This window comes from Mirounga angustirostris, unplaced genomic scaffold, assembly GCF_029215605.1.
Source record: "Mirounga angustirostris isolate CCGP_5_RB_7025 unplaced genomic scaffold, mMirAng1.0.hap1 SCAF_4, whole genome shotgun sequence".
Taxonomy (NCBI): domain Eukaryota; kingdom Metazoa; phylum Chordata; class Mammalia; order Carnivora; family Phocidae; genus Mirounga; species Mirounga angustirostris.
Window position 1 is genome coordinate 189,119,942 of NW_026991712.1, and position 27,624 is coordinate 189,147,565.

A 27,624-nucleotide genomic window follows, 5' to 3' on the forward strand; every position below is an offset into this window, starting at 1 on the left:
CACTATGAACCCTTATGGGCGCCGTGCTGAAGGGGGACAGCCCAGAGCCAATCCGGAAGCTGTCCTTTTCAGAGCTGCTGTGACCCACCGAACGGGACCCGATCTCCACGTCACCTTCCCGACCTCCTTCTCTGACCGCGGAAGCCCCTCTCCGGGGACCCCTGCAGGGCCATGCCCAGCTCTCCAGAGCGAGTGTGCGTCTCTCACCCGGGCTGCCCTCCGTGACGTCATGACGACCGCTTGCCACCAGTGGAGGTGGGAGTTTCTACACCAGGGAAACCAGGTCTGCCTCGCTCTCTCCCCAGAGAGAACATTTCCAGCACACCGCCACTTGTATCCCAGGATTAATCAATCTCATATTCACGAAATGTCCGGTCGTGTCTCCACACAGATCCGTTTTCCTTACAGGCCCAGGTAAGCGCAGCATACCAGATCCGCTCCCCTTCGTTTAAGGCAGACGGTCAGACGGACGCTTGAAAGATGCAAGTGACCAGTCCTCCTGGATGGCCACTCGGGCAGCCCCCAGCCTCCCCGCCCTGCACACGTGTGCCTCATGACGTGCTGCACGGGGTCCCTCTCCCCAGACACGGCCCCAGAGCGGGAACCAGGCAGCCAGGACAGACTGAGTGGTGGGAGCCATCGTCAGGCTCGCAGAAGTAAATGGAACCTCCTCCAGCAGTCCTGTGCCTGTGTCCGCCCGGACAGCAGTGTGAAAAGATGCTTGGGCACCTTCCTGCTACAACTACGCAGCGTCCAACTGGGAAATTCAGTTAGAACCAGGACAGCCTCGATCAAGCCTGTTTTATGTCACCGTTTCACAGAATTAGGAAATGCAAGAGAAGCGAACAGGGTTACAGAGCAGAAGATTGCCCCATTTGGAAGCGGCGTTGTGACGGGACTGAGCTTCCGTGAAGGCTCATCAGGGCACGGCCTCTGTCACCGCTCCCCAGACTAAGCATCCCACAGAGCTCCAGGGGTGACACGAAGTGAGGGAGAGCCTGTGCCCAGGGCTGGGCAGGTCCACGCCCTGCTCCTCCTGCTGCCTGGCTGGAAGGGGGGCCAGAGATCGCCCACCTTGCCTTCCCCACGGGGGCTCCAGGCCCACCCTCCCAGCCCCGCCCCTCCTGCCAGGTCTGGCCGTCACCACTCCTGGGGCCAACCTGCAGCGGCCAAAGCTGCAGTAACGTGAGCAACCCGAGTAGGAGGTTGACATCCATGAGTCCACACAAGTAAAGGTTGGGGGTGAAGAGTCAAAGCTCCTGTGCAGACCTCCAGACACCCCTTCAAAGAGGGGGAGCGTGCCTCCCTCCCCTCAGTGTGGGCTGTGGGGACACCCTTCCAAAGGGGGCAGCGGTGTCCGTGGCAGACACGCCTGAGCAGGGTGACCAAGGTCACACCACAGTAACAGGCCATGTTGGGAGCAAGGGCCAGTGATTCGATGCAATAAGAGAACACTGTACCTCCAGGGTCTCCTCCCCAAAACCCACACCCCAGTCCAACCACGAGAAAAACATCAGAGCAACTCAAATTGAGGGGCATTCTACAAAACACCTGACCAGCACTCCTCAAAACCATCATGGTCATCCCAAAACAGGAAAGTCTGAAACTGTCACAGCCTTGAGGGGCCCAAGGAGAGGTGACAACTGAATGTTTGTCATGTGGGGTCCTGGGACAGAAAGAGGACGTCGGGGAAAACTAAGGAAACCTGAATAAAGTGTGGACTTCACCTAATGGTAACGACGTACTGATACTCATTAGTTTGCCGTAACTGACTACACATGGGCGCTAATAATGGGGAGACTGGTATTCTGTACTATCTTCTCAGTTTCTCTGAAAACCCAAAACTGTTCCACAAAATAGAGTCTATTCACACACACACACACACCCCTGTGCGGCCGAAGCACCTGTGGGTCCACCCCGCTCCATCTTCTCAAACCCACTCGGGGAAAGGGGCTTCAGAGCCAGCCCTGCATGAGTCCTCTGGCCATCAAAGGAAAGTGAGTCACAGCCCCTTCCTTTAAGGCTCTGCCCTCGTCCTCTGGTCCCATGGTGATTCAGGGCCCTCTGGACGTGCTGATTCACAACATCCACGCACGCCCACATCCACCTGTGAAGACCTTTCTTAGCGCCACTTCTCCTGAGTAATTTAGCCTCAGGAAGGTATAATCTAGATGGTGTCCAGATAAACACAGCAGCAGGAACACAATTATTTACCCACACTCCCTCCCAAGACCAAAGCCAGAGAGCGAAAAACACAAATAAAAAGAGAAGCGCAGGAGGGGGCAGCGCCACGTTGGAATCTGGAAAGCAGGTGGCCCAGGGGTCAGCAGGGGACTGGGCAGAACTGAACCCTAAAAGGCCCATGAGTCAGAGGCTCCATGCACCAGTTAGTGGGGTGCTCACAATGTGGGTTCCCAACCTCCAAAGAGGGAGGCCCCGTCCTCACCCAGTGCAGCCGGTGGAGTGTGGGCTCGGCCTGGGGGATGGTGGCAGTCCCCTTACCCAGGGGTGAGACACCCCAGGCCCTCCCCAAGCAGGATGCTGCCCTGGCCATCATACTGCAATGTCCACCAGCTCTACGGCGCCCCACGTGTCAACACAGGCAGATGACCAGAGGTCACCCCGGGGCTGTGGAAATCCTCCCAGGCCAAAACAAACTGAGAAAAAGAACTTCAGTGGAAACAGAGTTGTGTCAAGGGCTAAAGGAAACACCAAGAAAGAAGACTTTACCACTCACTCGACAGCACTACCTCATCAACTCGCCTGTTTTTTGCTGCTCCAAGCTCAGACGGTGCTGCACTAAGTCAGTCCTCACGGTGATGGGGAGCCACGCCCACGGTCACCACCCCACTTACCACGGTCTGAACCACAGGGTGGACAGGGCTGTGGCCGAGGTCACGTGGCTGGCAAAGAGCAGAGTGGGGACCTTGCAGTGTCGCAAAGAACATGAACTAGGGCCCCACCTGTGGGGAATGAGCCCCAGCTCCACAGTGCATGGCTGTGATTTGGGAAAATCGCCTGACCTCTCTGTGCCTCAGGTGTCATTTTCACCATAGGATGGAGACAACAACAGCAAATCCCTCATTGGGCATTGTGTGGGTGACACCAGCTCGCACGTGGGGAGCCTTGAACCGTCAAGTGCTCGAGAACTCACACAATTACCTTATATCATGGGGCCTCTTGCCATAATTAATAACCTCAAAGAAACGGTGTGATCTCCCACCTCGGAAACAAGAGCAAGTCACTATTTAAATTAAAAAGGAACCTTCAGGGCACAAGAAAGAGCTCTCGGAATAAAAAACGAAGGACAACAAACTTAACAGACAGTTTAGACATTGAAAATGGAAAGTATCTCCTAGAAAATAAAACAAACAGAAGTGGAAAACAAAGAAGAAAATTAGAGGGCCAGTCTGGGAGTGCCAACAAATGACCCATGGTAGCTCTAGAAAAAGACAATAGTAGGAGAGCAGATCATCAAAGAAATAAACGAAAGCAACCCATGCCTGAATGCCTTCAGTTCCCACACTGTAACTTCCCAACACAAGAGACAAGAAAGGCCACATCAAGGCACAGCATAACGTAACTTGAAAACAATAAAGACAAAAAAAAAAAAGATCCCAAACACTTTCTGGAGAAAATAAGACACACACAAAAGTAAAAATGGCCCGACTTCTCAATCAGACTGGAGGCTGGCAGACACTGGTACGATCCTTTTAAAACGCTTGGGGAAAACTGTTTCCAGTACAGATTCTATACCTAGCTAAACTACCATGAAATGTCCAGCTAGAGTAAAGCACTTTCAAACTAGATCTCAAACAATCTACCTTCGGGGCCCCCTTTCTTGGAAGGTCTGGGAGGATGTCTGAACCAGAGATTAAGCCAAGAAAGGGGGTGGGGGATCCAGGGACAGAGGAAGCAGGCAGAGAAGAGGGGCATGGGGATCCCCAGCATTATGGCAAAGGGAGGGCCCAGGACACACTGTGCTGAGACCCTGGGGCACCAGGAGGGATGTGATACAGGCATCAAGGGAGGGCTGCCCTCCTCAAAAAATTATGGGCGAATTTGAGACAAGACATCCAGAAAACACCAAGGGGGGGAAAAGGTAAGGCAATTATTATCCCCAGGAAAAACTGAAAGTTGTACGAGAAAAAAAATGTAACACTAGTGGCTTATGAATACCTTTGCAAAGCACCATAATGTAAACACTGGGTGATTAAACAATAAATGGTGACCTAACCTATTTTGGGGAAAGAGGAAGAGAGAGATGACCCATTCCAGAGACAGAGGGGAACAGGTAATGTCCCAAACAGAAAAGTCTAGAAAAGTCTAAAAGCAGCATAAATGTGTTATTTAGCAATCTGGAAATAAATGCCAAGAAGAACCCGCTCAGACTGACTGAAAGTGAGCCCCTCCAGGAGGTGGGAGGGAGGGGCAGGGACACCTGTTCTCTCTTTTTAAACCATGTAGGACTATTCAATACCTTAAGATAGAAATACGTCAAACTCAAAATCAAATTCAATATATGAAAATAACATACAACGCAAACTATACACATGCATTTAGCAGTAACAACATAGTTTCCTGACCAAGACAAGGCACGCCCAGCCTCTGTGCTCAACGTGACTTTGTTCAGTTCCTTCCACAATCTGAGTAAACAGAGGCATGGCACAGGGGTGTCTAGGGCTGAGAGAACAGGCCGTTCAAGTGGGCACTGACCCCCCCGCTTTCCACGCACACGTGGAGAGGCTCCATCTTGTCACAAATCAAACCTTTTTAAATTTCCCATAGAAGCTTAAAAAGAGAAGCAAACTTAAACACACACACACACAAACCCAGACACATTCAAACCACCAAACTGAGCAATAAAACATTAACTCGGGGTCCCCTCCGTCCATGGACACTGGGGGTACAATGCCCTGTTCACGCAGTAAGCACGCATGCACCAATGTGAAGCTGAGTCAGCCCACACAGCTATCTGAGTACACTTACAGCACCTCTGAAATAACCTCTGGAAGAGGTTGTTAGTTCTCAACATGCCACTCCTGCCTTGCCTGATTTTGAACCTTGCTCGGGGAAATGGCAGACCATCCCGCGGTCGCCCGGCATGAAGGGGAATCGGCTGGGTCAGCCTGGAGGCCTCAGACAGAAAAGGGAAAAGACGCCGGTCGCAGAGGAGGTGCCCTATTCTACGTCTCCAGGAGAATCCTAAAAATAAGCTGCTATTGCAAATACACCTGTAGGGATTTCGCGGTGCTGTCTTCTGTGTCATAACTTCATTACCAAAAGCCATCTGAACGTTGGACGAGCAATTGGTTCAGACGGCTTACTTTGGAAAAAGCGTTTCTGTCCCTCCCATACCACACTTACAGAGGGCCTGCTTGGCTCCAGGCCCCTGGGCCGGGAGCCGGGGCCCTACGAGGGCACGCAAGGCCCAGCTAACTCTTATGGAGTAGTGGTTGCGGGGGCAGTGGCCCTAAGTGCCATTTACCCGGCAAGAGCAAAGGAAACAGCGTAAGCAAAGGCCCAGTGGCAGCAGGGATTAGGCAAGACAGGCCAGACCCACCCAGACCCCAGACCCTAAACTCCTCTTTCACCACGAGCAAGGAGGGGGAGGCACAGAAGGTTACCTTCTCTGAATGTAAACACCAAAGACACACCAAACCTGGAGTGGGGTTTACCCTCAGTGGGCCTGGCCCTGGAGAGCAGGCTTCAGGGCTGCCCCCCTCACCCACGCACAGCCTCCGGCTCAATGCATCCCCGAAAGGGCTCCCGGTCAGTAACGGGAACAGCTGCTGCCTCGTCTTTGGATCCTCAGAAGTTAGGAGCCTGACCCCAGGCACCTGCTGACCTGAGCTTTGACCCAATGGCTGGACCTCCACGGGCTCGGCTCTGTACCATCTGGGTGGTCAGAAACGCCCAGCAGACGAGACGTAGCCCTCGCCACTCCCCAAACACCAGAGGGAACGAGACGGGGTGGGGGGGCGGCTTCTGGAGCCAGGAGTCTCCACCAGAACACAAACGACCCCGTGTCCCCACCATGCTGACACCGACGGACGGGGCCGAGGGTGGCGTCCACGGGCAGATGGGGGTGACGTCTGGAAGGTTAGCAGGACCTCAGAGTGGGGCAAACAGCACATACAACTCCTTACGTAACCGCCAGCGGCTCTGAACTTTGTGAGGCACCTTGCTGGTGGCTGGCGCGCGAAGATGGGAGGAACAGGAGGCTCCACGCGGGTCTGAGCGGGACACAGACACGGCGACACATGCCACAGCCCCACCTGACAGCAACACACCGTGGGGCTTTTCGGGGGTTGCGCTCCCCCAACCGGGCCCCACTCGTGGCTCTAAACCCTGCGAGGCCCCGAGGCCCCGGTGCCACCTGCTCCGGCCCGCGCTCGGGGTCCCCCCAGCAGCGCGGCAGCTCGGTGAGGGTTCACATCGGTCGCGTACTAGCAGCGCGTGACCACACGGAAGGAAAGAGGCCAAGATGTCCCAGACATCCCAAGAAACTATGACACAGCTAATTTCTCCTCACTGGCAAGCACACACGTGAGCCGACACCGCTGCTCCCTCTTCTCTCCCACGCACCCATCAACACACCCTGAATCTCATAATTCAAGGGCCCAAAACTAATGAGCTACCCCTGCGACCCGGGCCGGCGGCAGAGCGGCTGACGGTCCCTCCTGCTCCTGGGGGAGGGGCGGGCTCGCTCAGAGGCCTCCCCGGCACCCAGCACCGTTCACGCAAGGGGCCATCCGCCCCAGCGGCCCGTCCACCAGGCCATCAGCTCCCCGTCGGCCCAAGGAGAGGGGGGTGCCTGCTGGGGTGGTTTTTACAAAAACACCTGGCAAGATGGACGTCAGAAAACACCACATGCCCACATCCCCACCAGCCACCCAGCAGCCCCCGGGCGCAGCCGGGTCTACCTCCGACCATCTCAGAACGGAAAACCGGACGCCAGCACCACGCTCACCGCCGACACCCGAGGACCCCGGTGCAGTGAGCTGGGCACGTCAACACCGGCCGTGCCACCCAGACTCCGCCACGCGCTGTCGTCAACGCCAACACGGGCCAGGACTGGCAGGGGCACACAGAGTGGGAGCAGCCCTGCGGAGCTCGGCGCAGGGAGCAGGTGCGGGCTCTGGCCTCCAGCATCGCGGCCCCGCAGCCCCCCGCTCGCAGCAGCGCAGGCTGAGGAGCGAGCGGGGCTCAGGCTGGCCCCGGCGGAGCGCACATCCACCCCGTAGAAGCACGCGCCACAGCCACGCTGCCCTCAGCGGAGCCCCCGCGCCGCGAGACCGCTCTTCGCGGGGCTGCCCGGCCGCGCTGACAGGCCTGGGTCCCGGGGACACATTTCCTTCCGGCGCCCCCCGCATCGGCCGCACCGCTCGCTCGCAGGGCGCGCTCCTTCGGGGCCTGTTTTGCTAAAAATCCGTCACCTCAGAAACAAGAGCCTCTCGCTGCTCTGCACCCCCCTCCCCCCCCGCGGCTCGGAGCCCCGCGGCCGCATCCCTGCCCCAGGCCGGCGGCACCGGCGCCCGTGCCTGGAACTCTGTGTGGCGCCGAGGCTGCGGGCCAGGCCGCTGCCCCCGACCCAGCCTCCGTGCACACGGCCTGCACCACCGGGCAGAAGGCATGGGCGACGTGCATTACTCACCGGGCTTTCTTCTCCCGCCTGCTCCGCACAGGGTTCTTTATGCTCTACGGAGCGGTGGGCGTGAAGGGAGGCATCTTCCTTCCCTTCAGTGCGCCGACGCTGCCCTCCACTCCCCGCGGACCCACAATGGGCAGGGTGCGCGCACAGGCGAGGAGCAGATATTTAAAGGAAGGCTGGCCGGCCCGTCCCCCGCCTCTCACATCCCTGCCTCCTCATGTCTCCAGGCCGGGTGGTACCCGGCTCCCCTGGGAAGCTGGAGCCGGCAGCTGAGGCACCAACTAAAACACGGCCTGGATACCAAGGAGCTGACGTCACACGAAAACAAGCATCTCTGCATTAGGACGGTCCTGAAAGAGAACGCGGTCCTGAAAGAGAACGCGGGGCAGCGGCCCAAAGGAGGGTGGCTCAGCCCGACAGCCTCTCGAATGCTGTGTCTGTGGGAACAGAGCCAAGCCGGCCGGGCCCCCCGGAACAGGCCCCCGGGTGGAGTGCGGGGAAGCGCGGCCACCTGAGTGCGAGTGACCTCCGGCCCGCGTCCACAGAGGCCGGGAAGGCGCCCACACAAATGCTCACGGGCTCCGAGGCCTGGGTGCTGTGGCCTGGGAGGGGAGGGGGGACAGAGGCCATGGATCCGGCCATTGTGGCTAGATGGGAGCCCAACCCCAATTCCCTCCAATTCCAAAAAACACCCAGGAAAAAGATAGAGCAGCCTAGGTCAGGGCGCTCGTCCAGCCTCCCTGGAGTTGCCAGACCAGCACTGACCCTACGGGGTCCAAGGGGCTTGGAGGTCACGCCAAACCTCTCCTCCCCCCCTCACCCCCCCCCCCCAGCGTGGTCAGCACACCGCAGGCCCAGGAGACGCGCGTTCCTGGCTCGAACCACCCCTGCCCATCCCTTATCTGCAGGCGCCAGGCTCCCAGATCTGTGCTCACTCCTGTGCATGGCACAGACTCGGGGCCAAAGCTCTGGGTTCGAACTCCAGCTCCTTCAGCTGTTCGAAGTAGGGCCTGAAGTCCCCTCGGAGCTCCAGCCCCCCGGTGGCCGACCAGCCATGCATGGGCATTTCATCCACTGTGTGCCTCCTGAACACAACACTTAGAGGCTCCGCTCGAGGCCGAGGGCCCCGAGTCTCTGCCACCAGAAGCGAGGGCTGGTGAATAGCAGGGCTCGGTGCTCAGAGCAACACGCTAAGGACGGCTTGCAAGTTCTCGAGACGCGTGGAAATCACACAAAACACAAATTTCACAAATTTCACAAATTTCAGTGCCCGTGAATAAAGTTTACCACGGCTCATTTGTCTGACTATGGTAGTCGAGCTGCTACGGCACCGACGATGCATTTACCACCTGAGCCTTCCCAGAAAGTCTGCAGACCCCTAAGACTACAAAATCATAAAATAACTGAACCACCAAGTCCACAGTGGGCTCTACGGGAAATGCAAACGTCTCCCCAGCCCACTGCCAACCCTCACCCACAACGAGCTTCATGGCACTGCCCTTGTCCTCCAGCCAAGCGCGAGCACTTCCAATGCAGACCAAAACACCCAGTTCCAAAGAACTCTAGAAAACCCCGGCTCCACTGGCAGGTTGCTAATTTTAATGGAAGCCTATTTTAGGTGGATAACTAGCTTTTCCAGTTTGTTACAAGTAATTTGAGACAAAGCTGAATGAAACTGGATTTTTAATAAAACAACAGACATACCTATAAACACCAGGGACGAACAGGCATATTTCAGGATTCCAAGGTAACCCACCCACCCGGGGCCTGGAGGATGCTCCTGAGGGCTTCAGCCCCCAAGTCCCTGCTCCACCAACTGGTCAACCGAGAGCCCCACACACCCCGGGGCCCCACTTACTTCCTCCGCCTCCTGTGACGACAACACAGGGGCTTGAACACACCTGACCAGCTGGGGGTGGGGGCGAGCTGGCCTTCCTGAGCACTTGGCATGTTCCTGGAGCCCTTCGAAACTCTGTTAATGCTCATACAGCCCCTCAAGGGGCCATTATCACAGACCCCTTTATAGGGAAAGGAAGCACGGGGGGCCGCACCCACCCGCCTGACACCCCACAGCTGGAGAGGGGCCTACTTCTTGGGGTCCTAACCCAGGGACAACCTCCCTGCGACCACAGAGGGTCCTACGCCAGGTGCTGGGCTCAGCCCCAGAACCCACCACCACAGCCGCCCTGGGTGACGAGACAGGCTGCCGTGGAATGCTGGGTGCTGCCGGCTCCTCAGAACATGGGACCCTCTCCCCAGAGGACAGGCCGCACAGCACCCCCCATCCAGGGACGCCCCGTCACTCAGGTGCGGGACAGGCCAGGATCAGTGACACAGAGCTCAGCATGTGCCAGGCCTCAGTGGCCTTGAACCCCCCAGATCTGTCTATTCTCCACGAACCCTCAGGACCCAGAAACACAGCCGAATCAGGACCGACTCCACTCCGCCCCTGCCCAGCCTTGCTGCAGACACCCCTTCCCAGGCAGGCGCCCTGAGTCTCCACCACAGGCCACAGGGAGGCCAAGGGGGCCTGACCCGGGGTGGGAACCAGCTGGTGGGACCACCCTGTCCCACTGGGTCCCCTGCCTAGCCGCACGCTGCCGGGGCCAGCAGCCGCCCACGAGGGTCCCCGAAGCCTGTGGGCAAGCGCGGCAGAGACACCCCTGCCTGACGAGGGGGAGAGGCTGCAGGGTCCAGCTTTGTGTGGTAAGGCCTGCCGGCAGGCGAGACCCTCCTCCCCCAAAAGCCCCCTTAGGGCCTTGGCAGAGGCAGCCAGACCGCTCTCACTGCCACTCTCACTGCCAGGGTGGGGACGCCTCTTGTTAATGACATTGAAGTCTGCCACCTGCAAGTGCCACCAGCCGCCCCTTAGAGACACCGGATAACCACTTGCTCTGCAGAAGGTCCGGTGCTCGGCGCTTTTACAAACACTGTTGTCTGTTTGTTTTGCAGATTTTATCTTATTTTATTTTATTTACTTGAGGGAGAGAGAGAGAGCACGCACACAGCTTGAGCAGTGGGGGGGGTGCTGGGGAGGGACAGGGAGAGAGAGAATCTCCAGCAGACTCCATGCTGAGTGTGGAGCCCGACGTGGGGCTTGAACTCACGACCCTGAGATCAGGACCTGAGCTGAAATCAAGAGTTGGATGCTTTACCGACTGAGCCCCCGGGTGCCCCTTGCAAACACTACTCTATACACAGTCCCATTATTCCCACTTTACAGGCAAGAAAGGAGTCACAGACACATACAGGGGGAGGAGCTGCATGAAGACAGGAGTGGAGTTGGAGGGATGTGCCAACTCGGGCCTGCGCCCACCACCAGGAGCAAAGAGTCAGAAGGCATCCTCTGTCCACCACCTCCCGCGCAGACTGCCGGCCTCCAGACTGACGCGGGGCAACTCCATTCTGAGCTTGTGGCCCTTTCCTGCAGCAGCCCCAGGGGCAGACACCATCATGAGGTGAGGGAGGGGCCGCCCTGCTTAGGAGGGGACCTCGGACCCCTCCCACCACCAAGTACCTGCTGCCTTTCCCTGGGCCTCTCCCTCACTGGACCGGCCCCACCCCCCAGTTAAGGGGACTGCTCAGGAGCCATGGCCCAGCCGTCTCCACCGCCCCCAAGTAAGACATTTGCTGCGTCTTACAGGTGAAGAAACTCAGGCTCCCTGAGCCCCCAGCTGAGCTCAAAGACTTGGGTTTGCTGCCTCTGGGGCCAAGAGCTCTGACCACCCAAGACAGAGATGTGTCCCAGCAGGCACCTGGACCACACTATCCCAGACACAGACTCACAGTCCAGATGGATCAAAGACCAAAACGCAAGAAGCAAAATTTTTCTACCCTTGGGGGTAGCCAGAAAGGAAAATATTAACAGATTCGAACATGCAAAACTCAAACGTTAACATTTCCATGTGACCAGAGGCATGAGAAGGCACGTGACAGAGGAGGGTTTGGAAGAAGTGGTCTGCAGCGTGCACAGTTTCCCCCGAAGAGCCAGGCCAGCCTGAGGATGGGCATGGCTGCAAACCAACCATGCCCACAGGGAGAAACACAGGGAGTAAGGACCAAGGCATCCGTGGCCCAGAGGGGACCCACGAGGCCACAAAGCCCTTCTGGCTGAGGTCCACCCTCCTCTGGACCACGGGCCGCCTGGAGCCAGCAGGTGCACCTCCCTCAGACACCAGGGCTGCCACGTTATTCCTGCGCTTCAACAAACCGCCCAGAGCCACCACGGGCTTGCCACACCGCGGGGCCCATCAGGGAACACCATTCCCCACAGAGCCTTGGCCCACCAAACTGCCAGGATTCTCAATTCCTTATCATGCCCCATACCTAGTCCTGGAATGCCCTGGAAATATGCTGCTGCGTGGTGGGAGGGACCCTCCCGGGTCTCTCGGCTCCCATGGGGCCCTTGCTGCTGACAGCAGGAAGCCCGGCCTCCCAGCCCAACCTCCCCAGCACGCTCACCTCCGTCACTCTCACCTGACAGGCAACATGGGGCCCCCGGAGGTCAGCCCACACGGCACCCAGAACTGGACTGAAGTAAGGCCCCCTTCAAAGGGGGGACCCCCACGGGGCCCTGCTGACAGTTTATCCTGTTATGCCTCGACACATACAAACTGACTAGTCTTCATGGTGTGGCCAAAACAAGGCTACCAGTTTGGTATTTTCGAACCTAGAACGTGCACGTGATGCCACACAGCCCGATTCACAAAGGCCAGAAGGTGGAAGCAGCCGAGTGTCCATCCGCACACAAAGGGCTAAGCAAACTGCAGGAAAGCCACACAACAAAATACAATCCAGTCACAAAAAGGAAGGAACAGCCAGACGAAGAGAACAAGGAAGGAGAGGGCTTCACACAGTAAACCGACAGGACCTGACAGACACACACGTGTGCGTTCTCCCCGGGCGCTCACAGGACATTCTCCAGGACAGAATGCACTGTGGCCACAAGTCTCAGTGGATTTCAGAAGATAAACATACAGTGCCTTCTCCGACCACAGCAGGATGAAGTTAGACATGAATCACAGAAGGAAACTGGAAAAGTCACCAATGTCTACAAATTAAACAACATAGTCTTGAACAACCAACGGATCAAAGGAGAAATCACAAGGGAAATAAAACACTCAGAGACACATGAGACCAGAAGCGCAGTGACCGCCCCTCTGGGATGTGGGGTCACCGTGGAGGGGGGGGGCCTTGTGGCTGTGACAGCCAACCGAGAACCGCGACCTCAACCGCGACGGGTCGCCAGCCAGCTACCTTCAGGACTTAAGGAACGGGAAAAAGAAGAACAAACTAACCCAAAGCCAGCAGAAGGAAGGAAATAACAAGGATTAGAGCAGAGATCCACAAAATTGGAAACAGAGAAACAACAGGGAAAAAAAAAAAAAATCAATGAAACCAAAAGTTAGTTCTTTGAAAAGACTGACAAAATTGACAAACTTTTAGCTAGACGGACTAAGAAAGAAAAAAGACTCAAATTATTGAACTCAGAAATTAAAGTGGTACAATTCCTACCACTCATTCTATAGAAATAAAAGGATTGCAAGACAGCATGTGAACTGCCTGCCAACACACTGGACAGCCTAGGTGGAATGAGTAAACTCCCAGAAGCACAAAACCTGCCCAGCCAAAATTACGAAGAAATAGGAAATATAAACAGACCTATAATTAGTAGAGATTGAATCAGTAGTCGAAGATCTCCAAAGAAAATCGCTGGACCAGATGGTTTCACTGGCAAATTCTACCAAATATTTAAAGAACCAACACCAATCCTTCTCAAACTTTTCCAAAACACTAAAGAGGAGGGAACTCTCCTAACTTGTTCTAGGAGGCCAGCATAACCTCATACCAAGGCCAGGTAGAGACACTACAGGAAGGGAAAACTATAGACCGATATTCTCATGATCACCGATGCAAAAGTCCCCAGCAAAATACTGGCAAAGAGGGGCGCCTGGGTGGCTCAGACGTCAAGCGTCTGCCTTCAGCTCCGGTCATGATCCCAGGGTCCTGGGATCGAGCCCCACATGGGGTTCCCTGCTCAGGGGGGAGCCTGCTTCTCCCTCTCCCACTCCCCCCTGCTTGTGTTCCCTCTCTCACTGTCTCTGTCAAATAAATAAATAAAATCTTAAAAAAAAAAAAAAAATACTGGCAAACAGAACTGAGCGGCATAGTGAAAGGCTTCCACCCCAGGACCAAGTGGTATCTGCCCCTGGAACGCAAGCACTGTTCTACAGACAAAACACGGTTCAATGCAATACACAGGAATAGAACAGAGGAAAACTCCACATGATCATCTCCACGGACACAAAAAAGGTATGTGAAAAGCTGAAAATCCTTTCATGATAAAAACACTCACTAAACAAGGAGGAGACCAACATGGCAGAGGGCGAGGAGCCAGAGAAGAAGGGGGGACAGAGGAAATGCTGGCTGAGAAAGGGCTGCTGATGGGGTTCATGGGGACACTGGGGATTGCAAGGTCGCTGGAACCATGTTAGGAATTCCTCGGGCAACCTGGATCCTTCACACAGCCTGACTTCCAGCTGAGCACAGAATCTCTCCAGTCTGTTATACACACGTCAAGTTCTAGTCATTGCAGACCAGACTAGTTGTCGTCTGGGTTTGGACAGATTCATGTTACAGAAATGGACATCCATGTTTCCAATCTAAATAGGCAATTTGGGGGGCATCCAGGTGCCTCAGTCAGTTGGGTGTCTGACTCTGGATTTCAGCTCAGGTCATGATCTCAGGGTCATGATATCGAGCCCCAGGTTGGGCTCTGTGCTGGGCATGGAGCCTGCTTGGGATTCTCTCTCCCTCTCCCTGTCCCTCCCTACTGCTCACACGCATGAGCTGGCTCTAAAAACAAACAAACAGGGGTGCCAGGTGGCTCAGTCGGTTGGGCGCTTGGGCGTCTGCCTTTGGCTCAGGTTGTGATCCCGGGGTCCTGGGATTGAGTCCTGCATCGGGCTCCCTGCTCAGCAGGGAGCCTGCTTCTCCCTCTGCCTCTGCCTCTCTCCCTGCTTGTGCTCTCTCTCTGACAAACAAAATCTTTAAAAAAAATAAAATTAAAATAAAAACAAACACATAAATAGGCAGTTTTTATTTAGGCCTAAAAGTGTTGGAAGAGTTAAGGCTGAACTTGCTGCAGAATTTCTAAATGACAAGAGTTCCTGACCACAACTAAGTTCCATACCCTTTTGACAAGTTACTCAAATTTCTTTTTTTTTTTTTGAAGATTTTATTTATTTATTTATTTGTCAGAGAGGGAGAGAGAGCATAAGCAAGGGGAGGGGCAGAGGGAAAGGGAGAAGCAGGTTCCTCACAGCAGGGAGCCCGACCCAGGTCCCTGGGATCACGACCCAGGTCCCTGGGATCACCACCCAAGCCGAAGGCAGACGCTTGACGACTGAGCCATCCAGGATCCCCTCAACTTTCCAAAACAAAAAAGCAAAATACTCAACAAACAAGGCACAGAAGTCACCATGTGTCTTTTTCTCCCCAAACCACCACGCAATTAACTCAGTTCTGACACCATCTACGTGGAGACAGCATCAGATCCCACAGGTGAGGGGCTCAGTCCCACAAGACCGCCTTCCTCCCCGACTTCAGATGCCAGTCACCAATCCAGGCTGTCACCTGTGCTCTCACAGAATGGCTATAGATTAGACATTCCCACAATCCCCTCCTGGGTGTGATTAATTTGCTAGAGTGGCTGGATTAACTTAGGAACAGACAGATGGAAGAGATGCTTAGGGAAAGGTATGGGGGAAGGGCACGGGGCTTCCACACTCTCTGGGCAAGCCACTCTCCCCGCATCTCCATGTGTTCATGAACCCAGAAGCTCTGTGAACCCTCCTTTTGGGGTTTTATGGAGGTTCCTTTCATAGGCATGATTGACTCAACCTGCAGCCCCTCTCTCCTCCCCAGAGGTCAGAGGGGAGGGCTGGAAGCTCCAATCCAGAGGTCAGAGGGGAGGGCTAGAAGCTCCAATCCTCTAGCCACAAGGTCTTTCTGGTCACCACTCCATCCTGAGGCTATCTAGAGGTCCCACCCTAAATCACCTCATTAGCATAAACTCAAGTATGTTCCAAAGGAACTCTTAATGAATGACAAAAGACACTCCTATCACTCAAGAGACTCCAAGGGATTTAGGAGCTCTGCCAGAAACTAGGGACAAAGACCATATACATGCCTCATTATAGCACAGATGAAAACTACCTCAACAGAGTAAAAGCCACATATGAAAATCCCCCAGCAAACATCTCACTAAGTGGTGAAAGATTGAAAGCTTTTCCTCCAAGATCAGGAACAAGACAAGGATGCCCACTCTTCTATTCAACACAGTAGTGGAAGTTCTAGCAGAAGCAATTAGACAAGACAAAAAAAATAAGAGCACATAAATTGGAAAGGGATAAGTAAAATGATCTCTGTTTGCAGATGACACAGAAAACCCTAACGATTCCACAAAAAAGCTGTCAGAACTAATAAACAAATTCAGTAAAATAAGATGCAAAGCCAATACACAAACTCAGTTGCATTTTTATACCCGAGCAATGAACAATTCCAAAAAAGAAATTAAGAAAACAGTTCCATTTTACAATAGCATCAAGAATAAAATACTTAAGAATAAGCCTACCAAGGAGGTGAGAGACTTGTACACTGAAAACTACAAAACAGTACTGAAAGAAATTAAATGTGACAAAATTAAGACATCCCGTGTGTATGGGTTAGAAGGCTTAATGCTGTCATCGTGTTAATACCACCCAAACCAACCTACAAATTCCAAGCAATCCCTATCAAAATCTCAAAGACAGTTTTGCAGAAATAGAAACACCCATCCTAAAAATCATCTCAAGGGACCCAGAATAGCCAAATCATCTTGAAAGAACAAAGCTGGAGGCTTCACACTCACTGATTTCAAAACTTACTACAGCAACCAAAAAAATGTGATGTTGGCATAAAAACAGACATATGAAGCCCAAGAGAATAGAGAGCCCAGAAACCTCCCATGGTGTCCGATGATTCTTGACAAGGGCGCTAAGATCATTCAATGGGGAAAGGTTGGTCTTTTCAACAAACAGTGCTGGGAAAACCAGATAAACACACGCAAAAGAATGAAGTTGGACCCCTACCTCACACCATATAAAAAAAATTAATCCAAAATGCATCAAAAACCTAAATGTAAGGCCTAAAATTATAAAACCCTTAGAAGAAAATACAGGATAAAACTTGACCACGTTGTATTTGACAATGATTTCCTGGATGGGACACCACAGGCACCAAAAGCAAAAACACACAAATTGGACTTCATGACAATTTAAAAATTCTGTGCATCAAGAGACACGATCCACAGAGTTAAACAGCAACCCACAGGATGGGAGAAAATATTTGCAAATCATATAGCTGATAAGGGATTAAAACCCAGAATAGAAAAAGAACTCCCAAAACCCAGCAACAAAAAAATTAACAACCCAACTCAAAAATGGGCAAAGGACTTGAACAGACATTTCTCCAAGACATACAGAGAGCCAATAAGCACAAGAAAAGATGCTCAACATCACTCACCATCAGGGAGATGCAAATCAGCATTACAATGAGAGACCACCTCACACCCACGGGGATGGGAGGACAACTATAAGTGTAGACGAGGATGTGGGGAAATCGGGACCCCATGCACTGCTGGCAGGAATGCAAACGGGTGCAGCCACGATGGGAGACAGCGTGGAGGTTCCTCAAAAAGTTAAACATAGAATTACCATACGATACAGCAGTTCTGCTTGTGAGTATATACCCCCCAAAAGTTGAAAGCAGGGTCTCGAAGAGATATCTGCACACCCACGTTCACAGCAGCATGACTCCCAAGAGCTAAAGCAGGGAAGCAATCCAAGTGTCCATCTATGGATGAATGGATAAACCAAATGTAGTCAAAATCACGGAACAGAAGGTGGGAGCCAGGGGCTGGGGGTTAGGGTTTAATGGGGACAGAGCTGCAATTTTATAAGATGAGAAAAGTTCTGGAGGTGGATGGTAGTGATGTTTGCACAACAATGCGAATGTAATTCATATCAACGAACCATACGCTTAAAAATGGTCAAGATGGTAAGTTTTATATGTAATCTACCATAGTAAAAAATTGGGAAAAGAGAGGAATGTCATTGTGACACATGCTAGAACAGGCGTGAACTTCGAAAACATCACGTTAAGTAAAATAACCCAGTTACAAAATACCACAGGCCGTATGATTCCATTACAGGAAGTCCAAACCAGGTAAATCCTCAAAGACTGTTGGGGGCTGGGTGGAGGATGAATGGGGAGCGGCTGCTGATGGGCGTGAGGCCTTCCTTCTGGACAGGTTCCAGAAGTAGGTAGAGGTGGTGGCTGAACGGCAGGGAGTGTACTAAATGCCACAGAATCATTCTTTACAGCGGTTAAAATAGTACAGTTTATGTTACGTGTACTTTACACAATTTTTTAAAAGATTTATTTATTCCAGAGAGAGGGAGGGAGAGAGAGTGTGCGTGCGTGTGCATGCACGCACATGCACATGGGGGGCAGAGGGAGAATCCTCAAGCAGACACTTCGCTGAGCACAGAGCCTGTCTCGGGGCTTGATCCCAAGACCCCGAAATCATGATCTAAGCCGAAATCCAGAGTCGGACACTCAACCGACTGAGCTACCCAGGTGCCCCACTTTACACAATCATTCTATAGAACCGATTAAATCCAGATTCACAACCTGAATAGAAGGTGCTGGAAGGTGGTTAGCTGAAAGTGGACGCAGGCCCAGATGGTGCAAGGTAGCCCACTGGATGTGCCCAGGTGCCACCATGAGACAGCATTTCCCTTTCTGCTGCCTGTCCATCTCTGGCCACGTTCCGCCGACTGGGTCTACCCAGCCCTCTTCACGGGTCCTGACACAGCTCAAGGGCGCCATTTACGTGGCACTGTCTGACCCTTCTCGCTTCCCTGGCATCAGGCATGCTGCTCGAGGCCGAGAAAGCTGAACATGAATGCCCACACAGACACCAAACCCACACAGCACACCCTGTCCACCGTGGCCATCGGTGACCAGAACAGACTTGTCCTGATCATCCAAGATTAGCATTAAAATCAAGCCAAAGAGTCAAGTACTGGGGAGAACACCTACGCTCAAAGAGCCCAGGAGTCCAGGACCCCCCTCATGAGGCAGGCCCTGGCCGGCAAGGCCGTTCTGTGCACCTGGTGCTCGGGTGTCGACGTGTGGAGCAGGGATCCAGGGGCAGGGACAGACGCCGGTCAAATGCCCTCAGCCCCTCCCTGGGACCCGGCTGCCTCCCAGGGCTGGTGGAATGATCAACAAAGCTCAAGTGGTCATCAAAGCCTGAGAGCCGCCCCTGGTAAGCATCTCGAGGACCGGCTGGCGGGCCGAGGACGGTGCTTTCTTGAAGTTCACATACTCTACATTCCCCCAGTGACACAATGGCTGCCCGGCCACTCCCACTTCCACCTGCAGCAGGGACCCCGCGCCCCCCTCCCGCACTGCAGCCAGCGTGGTGGGGAGTCCAGGCTGGCTCCCCTCGAAGGCTCCTCCGTGGCTGCCAGGGGTCCCTGCAGGCCGTTCTGCATCACCACGTCTGCCCCTCGTGGCCCGTTGCGTGTCCCAGCTCACAAACCTCTCTGGACCCACATCCCCGCAGCTCCCAAGTCCCTCGCTCAGCAAAGCCATACAAGTACACCAGTGTCCACTGCCCTGGCCCAGGCGGGCCCAGCTGGCCTCCACTTCCCCGGAGGGGCCACTGCTGGAACGTTCTTTCCCACGGGACACCTTCTCAGTGCAGCCTCCCAGCCTCCAACTCTCAAGCTGCAGCCCCCTCCCAGGCCCCGCCATTCCCACCCCCTCCCCCCCCTCCCCTGCCCCCGGCTACACTGATCACTGTCCGACAGGGAGCATTTGCGTGTTTATCTGGCCTGTCATCTGCCTCCCAGCTAGGACCTCCCGGGGCTCCCGCGGGGGGGGGGGGGGGGGGGGGGGGGGGGGGGGGCGGGCCACCTAGCCTGTGCACCAACCCCTGCAGAGGCACAAGCAGGACTGAGGAAGGAATGTGTCCCTGTGCCTCCTTACACTCTCCCCGAAACCGCCCCTCGTGTCCACCCGCCGCATCGGCTGGCCGTGGCCGCAGATCCAGCCAGACCCGGGCCGTTCTGGCCTCACCAGACCAGCACTCCACTGTGGCAAGGATTCCGTAGTCCGCATGGCCCCACGGCCTTGCTGGATGCTCCTTTGGGGTCCCCTGTTCTCTTTGGGAGCCCCAAGGCCAGACCCCAATCCCAGCCACTCTTTCCTCTATGCTAAGGGCCCCCAAATCTATCTTCAGCCCCACTGCTTTCCTAAACCCAAGACTGACGCACGCGACTGTGCACTTACCATCTCCCCGGGGGCCCTGGGAGCAACAAGAGCTCCACACAGCCTCTGCCCGAATCTGCTCTGGGCTGAGCCAGGTCCCCCAGGCCAAACAACAGCCACCTGTGGTCCCAAGGTCCTTGCTCACGTGACAGGGACAGGGACGGCACAGCACCAGGCCAGAGGAGGATCTGGGTGGTTGGTGAGCAATTTACGTCCCACATGGGTGCTCTTGCCCTCAAGAACAGAGTGGGCAAAACAGCTCTGACCTGCTTGGGGTCCGATGGTCCCCGGGACAAGGTCAGAAGCTCTGCTCTGGACCCACTGCTCCTGGGACTTCCTCCCGTATCAACAGACCCACATGGAGATGAAAAGGATGCTCCCACCACATCCCTGGGGGCCGGTATGGGCTGGGAGAGGGTAAATGACCAGGTCTGGGGGTGGCTGGGGCAGATGCCTGGGAGCAGCATCCAGCTGTCCCAGCCCGGTCCCTCCCTCCTCGGGGAGATCGGGGCATTTCCTTATGGCACCAACAGACCAAGCCAGTGTCCTGACGGCAGCACTTGTCAGCCAGAACGCACAGGCAAAGGCAGGTGCACCGTGAAAACCCCACATCAGGCGCATCAGCCGCTCACTCTGCCTTCGGTCACTTCGTGAGGATAAATGTTCCTCAGCCGTGGGCCACAAAAGGCACTTGTCTGCACCGTCCTGACATAACGGATCGAGAAACTCAAGCCGCAACGTGCAACACGACTCACAGGAAAATGGGAGTACTCACTGTCTTCTCCCGGACAAGGCATGCCTGGCTGCTCGGGGATGCTGGGGAACACTGGGCAGAGGGAGAGAAAGAGCAGTCTGTCACTCAGTGCCTCTTGCGGAAGGTCCAGCGCGAGTCAGGCTGACCAGACAGACTTTCACACAAAGCCCATGCTGCTGACCAACCTGCTCTGAGGAGACGCTCACTGTGGCAAAACCGTGGAAGCCCAAACCACCTTTTAAAGGACTTCAAGGGGCACCTGGGTGGCTCAGTCATTAAGCGTCTGCCTTCGGCTCAGGTCATGATCCCAGGGTCCTGGGATCGAGCCCTGCATCGGGCTCCCTGCTCAGCAGGGAGCCTGCTTCTCCCTCTCCCACTCCCCCTGCTTGTGCCCTCGCTCGCTCTCTCTCAAATAGTCTTTTAAAAATCTGTATTTATTTGGGGCGCCTGGGTGGCTCAGTTGTTAAGCGTCTGCCTTTGGCTCAGGTCATGATCCCAGGGTCCTGGGATCAAGCCCCGCATCGGGCTCCCTGCTCGGCGGGGAGCCTGCTTCTCCCTCTCCCACTCCCCTTGCTTGTGTTCCCTCTCTCGCTGTGTCTCTCTCTGTCAAATAAATAAAATCTTAAAAAAAAAAAAAATTTAATAAGGGCCCCTGGGTGGCTCAGTCAGTTAAGTGTCTGCCTTCGGCTCAGGTTGTGATCCCAGGGTCCTGAGATTGAGCCCCGTGTCAGGCTCCATGCTCAGCAGGGAGTCTGCTTCTCTCCCTATCTCCCTCTGCCCCTCCCCCCACTTGCACATTCTCCCTCTCTAAAATAAACAAATCTGGGGGGCCTGGGTGGCTCAGCTGTTAAGCGTCTGCCTCCGGCTCAGGTCATGATCCCAGGGCCCTGGGATCGAGCCCCACATTGGGCTCCCTGCTCGGCAGGAAGCCTGCTTCTCCCTCTCCCACTCCCCCTGCTTGTGTTCCTCTCTCGCTGTGCCTCTCTCTCTGTCAAATAAATACATAAAATCTTAAAAAATAAAGAAATAAATAAAGGACTTCAAAATGCACTGAAAAATTCCAGGGGAAAAGCAGTGTGGGGCCCCAGACCAGAGCTGCCCAAGGAAGCATCCTGACTCACAGCGGTAAATTAATACAGAAAGTTAGGAGCTGCACTACTTCGAAATGGACTTTTGAAAGCACGTTAGATTCCATTTCGCACTCAAGGTGGAGTTCAAGATTAAATATCTTAAAATATACCCTGGGCTTCCCTCATAGCTTATTAAAACAGAAGCTTAAAAAGTATTAAAACTCAGCTGAAGCAATAACACTGGCTTTTAAGAGCACCCCACTGTCAGTGTTGAGAGGCTCAGCACCACAATCAAGAACGTGGGCCGGGCGAGGGCCCTCAGTGCAAACCCCGTTTACATACAGAGCTGCAGAAGTTGGATCCTGCACCAACTCCTAGCCCCACACCAGGGAGAACGATGGTCCCAGAGAACACCGCAGGTAGGAAGCTCTGGTTCCGCAGTGTTGGGCTTGGGCTCGCTGTCCCTGCCCACCGGCCCGGCCAAGAGTCTAGGCTACACAGGAGTGAATGCGGACATGGCTGGGCGGAACCATGCTGAGACACCCTAGAGAACCCCGAGAGTGCTGGAGGGCAGCCTGAAACCCCCAATTTAGACTATACTGAAATCACAATAATTCGTATTTGCCACGACTCAATCTATAACGCAGCTCTGAGCTTCTCTGAGGACAGCGGTGAGCCAGGAGACAGGCACAGGGAGGGTCTCGTCCACCCTGAGTGTACTATGGACTGTCTCCTCCTCCGCCTGCCCTCATACGCTCTGGGCTGGAATCCCTTCAGCTTCTGAAAAAGTGGAGGCCGGTAAGAGAGCCCAGGCTTCTGATGCACCCAGTGATGCCGGCCTCCAGGGAACGGGGACAATGAGGACCAGCAACCAGAACCCAGGCCCGTGTCCAGTGAGAAGGAGCTTTTCTGACTCTTTACGAGCTACAGCAATTTTTATTTGGGTTAATAAGATGTAAGAGAAGAAACAAACCCAAATTGCACCATATTCAACATCCTTAAATTCTCCGGCATCCCAAGATTTTAAACCACAATCCTCCATGTGTTTTCTAGTCCCCTAGGCTGTCTGGAAACCATGCTGGGCTCCCATCTCCCCCGACCACAGTGGGGCCACCCCACCCCTCCAGCTGCCACTGACCGTGAATGATGAGCCCTTCGTCCCTGCGCTGACAGGCCAGGCGGAAGGCCTCCTCCAGCTCCATCTGGGAGGACACGGTGCAGGGGTCACCTAGGCGGGGCAAAAGACATCACTGAGGCCACCACAGGCCTGAGGCAAAGGGGTGCAGCTCAGGTTGGGAAGGGCAGAGTCTGGCTGCTCTTGACCAGCCGCCCACTGCAGAGTGGGGAGACCCAAGAATGGCTAGCGGGATCGGGGGCCCCCATCAGAACTGGCAGATCCCCAGAATGAGCCCCGAGAAGTCCACCGACAGAGCTACAGCATGCTAACTTTCCCGGCCTGGACAAGATTAAGGACATTCTTCTTAGGTCAGTCCTAGATGAAAAGAAAGGCTCCCTGCCCCCAACCTGGATGGGAACATAGAAACGCACAGAACCAACGCCCCTGGGGGCCGACTCTGCCGCTCCCCTATGTCCTGGGCTGGCAGCTGGACTGCACCCCACCCCCCAGCTCTCTCAGATGTGTGTCTGAGAGGGGGAGGGAACAGGAGGGGGAAGGACACGATGGGGCCCTAGCTACTTACCCTCCAGCTCTCCCTGAGAAGAGGAAAGTAAGAAAGAGCTTATCCTTCCAAATCACCCACTGGAAAGCCCAGAACAGGAGAGAGGAACAGCAGAGAAGGAGGGCAAGGGCTGGCCCCAAGGGGGACAGGGAGACCCCTGCAGCCCCCTCCCAGTCTGCCCTTCCCCACACCCCCAACCCAGCTTCCTTTTCAACCAACCTCTCCAGGAAGTGATTCCCAGCATCCCTACCGGGGAAGATGGCTGTTAACTCGTTTAATTCCATAGTTCCATAACTATGGAATTCCATAATTCCAATCTCCCCAGGGAGGGGCTGATCTAATTTCATACACACTGAAGATTCAGAGATTTATAGTCTGAAAGACATAAGACCAAGGGCTCTACCTTCATTGTCCACCCACTTGAGGGTGAGCGGGTGCCCCGGATGGAGACTGCACATCTCTCTCACTTCCTCACAGAGCTCATCGAAGGTCATGGCTGCATCTAGGCTGGTGATCAGGATGTCCCTGGGGCAAAGAGGATGGACATGTTTCACCAAGGACCATATTTAAATAAAATTAAATACCGATTGAGTTATTGATTACATAGATGAAAATTTTCCCAAACAAAATATCACAGCCCTCCCCCAGCATTGAACCACTGACCACAGTCTTGTTTTTTAATTACTACCATGAATGCCCTTGCACAGAAAGATCTAACCTGTGCCTGGATGTGCCTAAATGGGGGCGGGGGTAAAGAATGAGGCAGGGGTATCAGAAAGCACGGACAGTGGAAGCCGGGCGAGCACTTGCTCAGACAGCAAGGTTCAAATTCAGAAGGTCACATAGGAGGGGTGCAGGGGGGCTGGACACAGTGTGCTCAGCTTAAGCTCACTGGCTTCATCAGACCTTCCCCCAAAGCTGAGGGTATGAACAGTGGCCCAGGCTTGAGCTGGAAAGCGGGAAGACCCCACGTGGTTGTGCCCGTGAGCTCAGAAAAGTGGGCATCTGAGACTCAACCTGGCAAAGCAGGGTCTCCAACTCCAGTGTGCATCACCCGGAAATCCCCTCAAAACACAGGTGCTGCTGGACCCCGCTCGGCCCCTGCTAGACCCTGGTGTCAGCACATCTTCCAAAGGCCAAGCTGGGGGCCCCCTATTTTTCAGAATGGCGTCTTTAATGGGTCTGACCTTCAGCTGCGGCCCTGCTGCCCCAAAACCACCCCCCAGCAGCGAGACGGCATCAACTGTCCCATCCAGAGACAGAACTCCACTTGGACCCTCGAGGTTCAGATACAGGAGTGCTGATCTTGGTGGGTGGTTTACTGCACTGAGGCCTACCCCTCCTGCCTCAGAGGGACGAGGTTTCAAGTCCCCTGGGAGAGGGATCTGGGCAGAGGCATTGGGAGGGAGTGAGGAGCTGGGGTAGGGCAGGAACCTCTGTGCAGCCTGGGGCAGAAAAGAGGAGGGGGTGGGGGGTGGGGGTGTGCCACAGCGGGACAAAGGAAGAGTGTGGGAGGAAGAGGAAGAGGGGAAGAGGGAGGGGAAGGGTGGGGAGAGGAGGAGAGTGAAAGGAAGGGGGAAGGGGGTGGAGGGAGAGGGAGGAGAGGAGGTAGGGAATGGAAGGAACAGCATGAGTGTGGACCTCATCAGCCCGGGGAAACTAGACGCAACAGGTCACATTACTGGCGGTAACCAAAGCGCTCTCCAGAGGCCAAAGTCAGGGACAGGGGTGGGGGCAGCGGTGGTTCAATCCAGAACTCCCAAGGGCTCCAGTCAACTTTGTCCAAGACCCACCTTGCCTGCCTCCATCCCTCCCTCAGTGCCTGAAGGTGCCTAAAGGTGCCTACTTGGACCCAGCCTGGGGGCAGGCTGGGGGGGTCCAGTTCCCACCCACCCTGGGCTGCTGGGGTGTGGACTTCCTCTCACTGAGGATCAACTCGGATTTTTCACAAAGTGGCTTATTGCTCAATCTCACGATTCCTGGATGGAAGAGGACTGTCTCTGATACGGGGACAGGTCTACCACATAGTCACCAACCAGCAAGCCAAGATGTTCTGGCCCTCGGATGAGTCTGAGAACCAGTTTTAATAGGCAAACCACCCTTCCAGGCCAGAAGACCTCTTCTGGTGGGCTGGCCATCCTTCCCCCAGAAATCATTCGTCCCCAGAGCCCTGTCACCAACTCTCCCACACATATCCTGCTCCCAGGTGACCCAGGTGGGGATGGCAGAAGGGACAAGAGAGTTCCGACCTGAGACCCCAAACACGGTGCCCTCGCGAAATCAAGAACCCCAAGCCCCTCCTCAGCCTGGAGGATGCACCAGGAGATTCACCTCTGGCGAGACCACCGGGGTAAAGAAGCAGCAGCAGAGGTGGTGAGCTCTCCCTCGAGCGCCCTGCTCGGGGCGGAGGCAGGATCCCCGCCTCGGGGCGCCGCCCCACCACCAGCAGGGCTGCCCCGCGGCAGCCAAGTGCGGCGTGCTCCCCGGGTGGGGCGAGGCGCTCCCGGCCTCTGACCCCTGTGAGGTGCCCGCTCGCCCCATTTTACAGCGAGCAGGTCGGGCCCAGGGCGCCGCGCGCGGACGCGAGCTGATCAGAGTCCCAACAGAACCGCGCCTGGAGACTTCCAGGGACCCCCGCCCCGCCCCAATTCGCGCAACCGCGGGCTGCTCACTGCACCCAACCTTCCCCTGAGTCGTTAAACTTTTCTTAAACGGAGACCTCTGGCCGGGTAAATTGGGAAAAGTTTAGGAAACCTGATTTTTCAAAACTCTGCCCGCAGTGTTCATCTGGCAAAAGCTTTAGTCCTTACAGGTTGGTGGCCTTAACGTCCAGCCAACTTTGCTGCTTCCAGGGCTGTGGAGCGCGCGCGGCGACGGCCGCCTCCCCCGCCGCAACGTCCTCCGGGCGGGTCCGAGCCCGGGGAAACCTCGCCGGGACGGGGGGGAACCGGCGCGGCCGCCGGCACCCGCAGCGCTCCGAGCCTCGGCGCCAGAGGCCCCGGAGACCCCACCTTCCCCGCGAGGGCGCCTGGAGCACCCGCCGCGTCCCGGGCCGCCTCTACGGCGACGGCGCGTCGGGACCTCCCGGGCGCCCCGGGCCCGCAGGGGCCTCGCTGCCCCCTCCCTCCCGCGCCGCAGTAGCAGCGACACGGTCCCCGACGGCAGGCGCGGCCCGGGCCGCCTCCCCGCGCCCGGCTCTGCCCGCGGCCCGCCTGGCCCGCCGTCGGGCGCAACGCGCTCACCCGCTGTAGTGCGCCTTCAGGCGGACGCGGCAGCCGCTCCCGTCCATCTTGGGGCCGGTCCTGCTGGGCATGGCGAGCTCCGCCGGCCGCCGTCAGCGCCGCGCCCCGGGCGCTCGGGCCATGGCGCAGGGACCCGGCGGCCGGCCGGGGCCCCAGGTGGGGCCGGCGGCGGAACGCGGAAGGGCGCGCGCGGCGCGGGGACCAGGGGCGTGGGTCCGGCCAACTCCGCGGAACTTGGGTGGCGGGCTGGGCGGGACGGGGGCACGGCCCGCGGGGACGCGCGAGGGGCGCGCACGGAATCCCGTCGTCAGGCTCAGCGGCGGGGGGGGGGCGCGGGGGGGGGTCCGAACATGGCCGACCCGAGGCCCAGCGGGCGGCCAATCGGCGGGACGGGCGGTCCCGGGGCGGGGGCGGTGGCACCTGCGGCCAATGAGGGCGAGGCGGGGCCGCTACCTGGGCCAATCCCCGGGGGTCCCCGCGGCGGGGACCCAATGGCTCCGCGCGGGGCGGACTACCTGTCGGGCGGGGCGCGGCCCACCTGTGGCCAATGGAGGCGCGCGCGGCCCCGCTCTGCCCGGCAACCGGAGGCGGTGCCCGGTCGGCCCCGAGAAGTGGCCCCTCGGTAAAGTGGGCTCCCGGGACCGCGCTTCCCAGGTGGGGTCCCCGCGCCGCAGCGCCCCGGGAACCTGTTGAGAATGCAAGCTGTCTCGGGTGCCCCGGCCCAGACTCACGGAATCGAAACTCCAGCAGTCTGTGCGAACAAGCCCTGGGTAATTCGGAGGTGAGCGCGAGTCCGAGAGCCGCTGGTCTAGGGGACAGTGGGAAAGGGTCGCCGGTGACTTGA

General features: G+C 56.0%; 1 protein-coding gene across 2 annotated transcripts in view; it reads right to left on the reverse strand.

Moving 5' to 3' along the window:
• The window catches only part of PRKCZ (protein kinase C zeta), a 104,275-nt gene extending 77,201 nt beyond the window's left edge, over positions 1-27,074 (reverse strand). The window contains exons 1-4 of one of the 2 annotated variants that reach the window (XM_045898881.3): positions 26,781-27,074; positions 23,942-24,063; positions 22,998-23,087; positions 20,811-20,861 (exon numbers count right to left, since the gene is read on the reverse strand). In XM_045898881.3, coding sequence (XP_045754837.1) covers positions 20,811-20,861; positions 22,998-23,087; positions 23,942-24,063; positions 26,781-26,851 — 334 coding nt within the window. In that variant the 5' untranslated portion in view covers positions 26,852-27,074. The remainder of the gene's footprint in view (positions 1-20,810; positions 20,862-22,997; positions 23,088-23,941; positions 24,064-26,780) is intronic. The other variant, XM_064590092.1, reaches the window with a different exon arrangement.
• Between the last annotated feature and the right edge of the window lie 550 nt (positions 27,075-27,624).